This window comes from Adiantum capillus-veneris, chromosome 22, assembly GCF_014529385.1.
Source record: "Adiantum capillus-veneris isolate H3 chromosome 22, ASM1452938v2, whole genome shotgun sequence".
NCBI lineage: Eukaryota > Viridiplantae > Streptophyta > Polypodiopsida > Polypodiales > Pteridaceae > Adiantum > Adiantum capillus-veneris.
In genome coordinates, this window is record NC_140952.1 from 40,538,888 (window position 1) to 40,546,112 (window position 7,225).

Here is a 7,225-nt window from a genome sequence, read left to right on the forward strand (position 1 = left end):
TGGTAAACACTCAGCAACATGAGTGAGAGGGACCCTCGTAAACATTTCTCCACACTTGGCTAAATCGAACTCCACGAGTTCCTAGACCATGTTGATCCTCTTGTGACAACATGTGCCAAATGAAACCTGCAGGGAGGTCCATAACTACATAATGCAAAAAAGTATACGACCCAAAACACTCTGCTCCTACATGACCTTGTCATCAAGGATTTAATAATCATGTGATCACATGAATGTTTTTTTATTATGATGTTTAATTATCATATTCACATGCTTATAATTTATGTGATCACATTAAAGCAGTTGAATAGCGACGTGATAATCCACTTAAAGCCCATCGGGGTATTTTTTTTTTGTAGGGGAATTTCTCAACAAATGTACCCTGCATGCCCTCATGGCTTGGTTCATACTGACCTCCAATAAGTAGGTAGACATGTTGCCAAAGTTAATCCAAGTTTGTATGCTACCAATATATTCCAAACTTTGGAAACTTCTAGGCAATATGCCCTAAAGTGAAGCCTTGTTTCGCATAAGTTCATCTAGAATATGAGAAGAATGGAGCATGTGTGCTCATAGCGAACCGATGCTCATGTCAAGGAGAAATAGAATCGACCTTGTCAAACTTTTATAGAGAAACAACCTTGCCAAATCATGCAATTTATCATGAGCTTTCCCAATATTGAAAAAGATACTCAAGAGTTAGCACCTGAACCTTAGTTATCAGTTGTCATTGAAATGTCAAACACTGCTTGATCGAAGCAACATTTGATTGGCAAGTTGGCACTGTAAAAGATTCTACAAGAGTAAGGAAGTTCAAAAATTGAAACTGAAACTTAACATACTTATCGATTTTTTGAAATTACCGCCGTTGGCACATATATAGGTATGGATCCGTGCTCATGGAAGCCTTGCTTTTCCCCTCCATTTAATAGTACAAAGAGGACATATCGAAGAGATATTGGGGCCGACGTAATGCACAAGCCATTTTTTTGAGTATCTTTATATGGAGCGTTGCTCCCGTAATGCATCTTATGGCATTGTCATACTCGAGACAAGTAAAATAATTTAATTCGATTCATTGCCGACCTTGTCGAGTAATCTATCGGATTCAAAGCTCAAAAACATCTATAGTAATTGTAGAGACAAAGCCTACTTGATTACCCAATATGGTTGGCATTTACCCTTGAAATCCTGTTAGATCTATCTTGTCGACAATGAGTTGAGCATGACCGTTTCTGATTGCATCAAAGTTTGTAAACTGGTCTAGGAGCCATGCCCCAAACCCGGGGTATTCACCATGGAAAACTTACTGCACCACGTAAGTGCAGGGGAGGGGTTTTTTTTTTACAAGTTACATAAGCATATAAGTTAGGGTCAGGCCACCAATAATTCATCTCCCAAGCTTAAAAATAAGGGAGGGGGTATCATATGTTTTTTTTTTTTTTTTTTTTTTGGAGGGGGGGGGGGAGAAAAGGAAAAAATGAGAGAAAGTTTTTGTGTTTCAAAATCATGGCTTCTCAAAAGAATCTGCCCTCAAACTTGTGAGTCAATAGCTACAAAGATACATGCAAGAACTAACACTACTTTTTATCAATTGCTTGTTTTGTGATTATAGTTTATTTGTTGAGGGATGCAAGCTATAAAGAGTTTGTATACATTAGAAAGAGAATGGGGTCTAAGAGGGCCTCTTTATTTGGCAGTTTAAGGAAGTCAAACCTTTAGTATTAAGAAAATAATCAAAAATGACAATTTTTGAATTCAAGCAGGCAAAACGGCTAGTTTATTTGAATTCAAAGTTTCCCCTTAAAGTGGAATTTAAAATCTAGCAGGTGAAACCATATTACGTAGCATATTTATGGAAAGAGCTTGATGTGTAGATTGCAAATCTATGATCTTCGCTCAATTCATAGATCACATGTGGGAGTTATGGAAGGCCAAAAATCATAAATTTTTCTACCTCCTTTTTGGGGGAAAAAGTGCATCCTTTGACCACTCTTACATCTTACACACCCACCATTCTTGCACACATGGCGTACATCTATTTGTCAAAATGTTAATCACCTCCATAAGCTCATGGCATATAAAGAGGCCCTCGTGCACCCCATCCTCTTCCTAATGAGATGCAAATTTACAAGGAGAACCTAACACAACTTTATAATTATGTTTCTTGAGTAATTTAGATGGGTGGGAATTGCACAAGTCAAACTGAGACACATTGAGGGTATATGTAGTTATCAACAGAAATGGTTCCTTAGTACGTTGCCAATCACTATGCTACACCCTCTTTGACTAGTTTTACTCAGTTAGATCAGGTGAGGCCTAAATTTTATATGTAAGATAGTGATATTATATTTTTCTACATTGATTGTCGTATAAGCGTAGAAAGGGGGGTCATATTCCCTAACATGAGTCGTATTATCAAAATTTTTCGCTCGCAGGTGGCATCCCATTTTGTATATAAAGTGAATCCCTCGAGGATCCAAAACTTTGAACTAGAAGAGAAAGATGCTTATTAGCTTCTTAGAAATGGAATGAATGATCGGCCTTGCAAACTATCTTTGTCTTACAAGCCATCATCCATGTGTGGCTTGCTTTTACTTCTAGGCAACCTTGCCTTGTCATTAAAATCTTTGGATGGGTTATCCTTGTTGGAGCCTTGCTCCTTAATCCGGAGATAATGGCATGCCTTGCATGTATCTGTACCTAATTAAAGAGGCATGACCAAACTTGGAAAAGTCAGAGACTGCTTATAAAGATAGCCATGCTATCTTTCTCTATTTCTGCAAGATGAGCTCTAGATCAAATGAACATATAAATGACCTTGTTCTAGCTTCTTGGTCTACACAAGCGGTCTAAACAAGCCTTGCTCTTGGGCATCTTCAGACGGAATCGTACTCCGTAGTCATGGTGGGTAGCCTCATACGGAGTCGTACTCCATAGTCAAAACATGACCAATGTACCTTGGTCATCCGGAGGTGCACTCCGAAATGATGACCCGTGCATTGTTGATACATCCATATGCTACCATGATAAAAATCGAGATAGAGTTTAAAGAAAATTGAGCTTGCTGACCCCCGACCTTGTCAGGTAGGATGTCGTATCGAAAACATAAAATATGGAGAATAAATATCTATCTTAAAGGTATGAGCCAAGCATACCTGGGGTGCAAGTGCCCGTTGTCATTGCTAACCTCTTATCAATAAAGTTTCGTTGGCTAGGCTTACACCGTGTAACCTTGTTTTTGGCATGCACTACCTTGCCGACCTGGCATTTGGTTTTGGCGAAGGGACCTTTCCCCTCCTCGCAGTGTCTTGCTTTAACATGGTGCTGGAGCTTCAACGGGTGATCGTTCTCTCAAAATTTACTGAGTGTTCTAAACTTACAAAAATTCTATAGGTTTCGTCATCCTTGATAGTTGTACCAACTTCAATTCTATGGGTTGCACAAGATCGTGAAATGGAAATTGGCTAGCTTTGGGCAAATTAGGGCACCCACCCTAAAAACTTGAGGAGAAAAAAACATGGTTGCAGCGAAGTACGGTGCAGGCGAAGGAAAAACGTTTATGGAACCCTTTACAGGCGGCATCTGCTCAAACTGCAGTGACGAAATTCACCCCCCTTGTTGTTGCAAACCCAACAAGCCCGGTCATGGTGGATTTTGTGGAGGTTGCCATCGCCTTCTTGTCCATGCAAGGGAGCTTTGCCCCGCAGTCTCTCTCTTGTCGGACCTACATGGAAATCCCCACATGCAAGCGGTTGCTCCTGCGACCTCGTCCTCTGTCGACCTGCCTTGTCACTTTCATGAGAGAGAGAGAGAGAGAGAGAGAGGGAGGGAGGGAGAGAGAGAGATCGTGCAGAGCCATGCAAGGCCACCTTTTCCCCTCCTCCATAGCTCCCCTCTCCCCTGAGCTCTGATACCTGCAATTCTCCACCTAGCCTTGCTATATATAGGCTCATAGCCGGCCAAATATAGCACCCCTTGACCGCATGTCCGTCCTGGCCCTTGGCCTGTCCGGTCTTACCCTAGGCATGACAGAAAGAGATGATTGTAGGCGTAGATTGCCACAATTAGGGAGGTATGGAGATTGAAAACTTCGTGGAGAAGGCATGTTCTTGCTTGTAAATTATGTTTGAGGATTTCTAGCCATGCCATGTGGATGTTGCGAGCACCATAGTTGCGCAAGCAACACAAGAAGAATGAGCTTGTTTTATTAGAATTTGTAAGGCATCTTTTGAACTCCATAGCCAAGCCCTAGACATGATGAGAGCACCATTCTTGACCTAGTGGTACATTATGAAAATTCTAGGCCACAACGTTTGTGTTCTCATATCTGTAAGGAATGACAAATTGCCTCGGGTGAGAAGATGTCAAATTCATGCCATAGGAGTGCATGACTACCGCATGAATCAAATCAAATTATGGGCAAGAAATAAGGTAGCAAGTGAGAATCGCACGCAAGTGACATGTCCACAAAAGAAACGTTGAGGTATCCACAAAATGAAGGAAAGAGAGGATAAAGTAGGACCAACCTTTGATAAAGAAGGGAGACAAATTGTAAAAAAATTGAAATCCCTTGGGCCTTGGGGCCCCTTTGCACATAATTGCAAGAAAGGGGATTGTGCAACCCAACAAAATATACTAGTATACACAGGCCTACAAAAAAAGCACCCACAAAAATGTAGGGTTGAGGGCCATTGTATTGATGATTTTGATAAATAGAATGGGGCAATGAATTGAGGTTATCAAAAGAGCCAAAGAAAAATCATAAGAAAAGAGGGCCTTGTATTGGTATGTAGAATCACTTTAAAATATTTGTGTGAAGCTTTTAACCATAGTAAAGAAGAGATGCAAGGACTTTTAAAAGCAAATCCTTTGCTTTATTTGAAGGGTAGATTCATGGGTGAAAAAAAAGGTGTGGGAGTTGGACAAAGTTTATTGCTTTTTTTTACTTTGGCTATATCTTAGGAGTAGTTGAGGCTGGCTGTGTAGTTCAAATCCTTCAAAGGTGTTCTTGTAGCTCACAATCCTTTATAAGAGCTCAGCCTTGCTTACCTTGATCCTTTCCCACACCCCCCCTTCCCCTGCTTTCAATTCACTTATTAGTTTCTTGCCATTTTTGCCATTCCTTGCTATTTTTGCCATTTTCCTTGCAAACACAATTTTTTGTGTGCTGTGGAGGTAGAGAGCTGCAAAGGCTATCAATTTTCTTGCAGAGAGATATTGCTTCAGCTAAGCCACCATGCCAGAGGTAACCTTGCAAATTGGATGAATGAGAGAGAGAGAGAGAGAGAGAGAGAGAGAGAGAGAGAGAATTCATGCTCATCATCATCTTAACGGCTGTTTTCTGTCCTTCTCTCTCTAAATTGTGTCGCAGGAGGAGAAGAAAGAGGATGACAAGATCATCCTGCAAGTGGACATGCATTGTGAGGGATGCAAGGCCAAGGTCAGAAAGGCGCTCAAGGAATTTAAAGGTATATTTGCAGAGAGAGAGAGAGAGAGAGAGAGAGAGAGAGAGAGAGGATGGTAGGATAACCATATTTAGCGATTTATACAGAAAAAGTCCCACAGAGAGAGAGAGAGAGAGAGAGAGAGAGAGAGAGAGAGAGAGAGTTATGGATAATCATTTATAACGCTGGAAATCTGAAATATGCAGGCATAGAAGCGCTGGATGTGAACATGCAAGACCAGAAGGTGACAATAAAAGGGAAGCTGGATGCCAGAACAGTGTATGAGACGGTGAAGAAGAAGAGTGGGAAGCGCACCATCTTACTCTACCCCGACCTCTCCAAAGTCCCCCAGGAGCCCAAGAAAGAGGAGCCAAAGAAAGAGGAGGTACCTACTTCAACTCATCACCCATAATCAGTACCAAATTTTATGCAACTCTCTATAAATCAGTAAGAATTCTTTACTTCATTACACACATGCACGCGGGCACCACATGCATACACTGCTGACGGCCAATCCGATTGCCCGTCTACCAACTCGGCATAATCATAGAATGAGGACTACGTCAAGTTTTCAAGGCATGTGACTTTCTGCATATGAATGTATTATGCTAATAATCAATAATCATGCAGCATGCTACCATAGATCTTTTGCTAGCCCATTGCATTCTAATGTTTTATACTATTTTGTGCTGATTGAGCTCAAATGGATTATGTGCAGCCCCCGCCCGATCCTGAAGTAGTTGTGGTGTTGAAAGTTAACATGCACTGTGCTGCTTGTGCTAAGCAGATCAGGAGAAGTTTATTGAAAATGGATGGTGAGTGAGTTTCTTGGTTCCTGTTACACCTGAAATTTGTAAGATGCCGCACCAGGTATCGAAGGGGCACCCGCACATCCACCTTAGTCGCTAGGTTACAATCCAGATGGCATAGCTGAAGCCTTTTCATGCTTGCATACTTGCAGGAGTTACTGATGCCAAAGAGGATTTTTCAAAGAGCCTCGTCACAGTTACAGGCAAGAAGCTCGATCCAATCAAGTTGTGCGCGCGGGTGAAGAAACGGTCTGGAAAGCATTGCGAGATCGTGCCCCCGCCACCACCTCCACCTGCCCCTCCGAAAGAAGAAGAGAAAAAGGAAGAGGCAAAGCCCGCCGAGGAGAAAAAGGAGGAGGTGAAGCCAGCTGAGGAAGCAAAAAAAGAGGAAGAGAAGCCTGCCGACGCTGCACCTGCCGCAGCGGAGGCTGCACCTCCGGCTGCGGAGGGGGAGAAAAAGGCCGAAGAGAAGAAAGAGGAGGAGAAGAAAGATGCTCCTCCGGCAGAGAAGCCGGAAGAGAAGAAAGAAGTGTCTTCTGAGGAAACCAAGACAGAGGTGAAGAAGTATGAGTACAATCCATATAGAAGTCATGTGCCAGAGTACTATGTCTATCCTCCTCAACTCTTTAGCGACGAGAATCCAAATGCTTGTTCGATCATGTAGAGCTTCCAACATCTTCTCAGTAAATGCTACCAACAAGCATACTCAGGGTATTTTGATCATGCCCATGGACAGAGTTCATTCCTTGCAAGAGTCGAGGAGCTTCTATGGCTTCTTCAAGCACATGTCTGCAAAGGAGGAGATAGCCGAGGCTACAAGTAGTATGATTTAGAGTGCTCTCTACACATGCATCAGTAGAATGCAGACCTTGTTACTCCCACATTCCATTGCAAAATCCTCTACCAGTCCTTGCCATCATGCAACAACACTACACTAAGCTTGTGGGAAAGGGATCAAGAGTATGAGAT

General features: G+C 42.1%; 1 protein-coding gene across 1 annotated transcript; it reads left to right on the forward strand.

Moving 5' to 3' along the window:
- The first annotated feature begins 5,081 nt into the window (after window positions 1–5,081).
- On the forward strand, window positions 5,082–6,979 carry LOC147429198 (heavy metal-associated isoprenylated plant protein 8-like). Its single transcript, XM_086495321.1, has 5 exons — window positions 5,082–5,248; window positions 5,375–5,471; window positions 5,654–5,832; window positions 6,166–6,262; window positions 6,409–6,979. Exons 1-5 carry the CDS (start codon window positions 5,240–5,242, stop codon window positions 6,918–6,920), a joined length of 894 nt encoding a protein of 297 aa, XP_086351447.1. The 5' UTR covers window positions 5,082–5,239; the 3' UTR covers window positions 6,921–6,979.
- The last annotated feature ends 246 nt before the right edge of the window (window positions 6,980–7,225 follow it).

What these genes read in the sequence shown, in the direction of transcription:
- LOC147429198 (XM_086495321.1), top strand. An exon ending in AGGAGCCAAAGAAAGAGGAG is followed by an intron (nt 5,833 to 6,165) that starts GTACCTACTTCA and finishes GATTATGTGCAG; the next exon opens with CCCCCGCCCGATCCTGAAGT. An exon ending in AAGTTTATTGAAAATGGATG is followed by an intron (nt 6,263 to 6,408) that starts GTGAGTGAGTTT and finishes GCATACTTGCAG; the next exon opens with GAGTTACTGATGCCAAAGAG.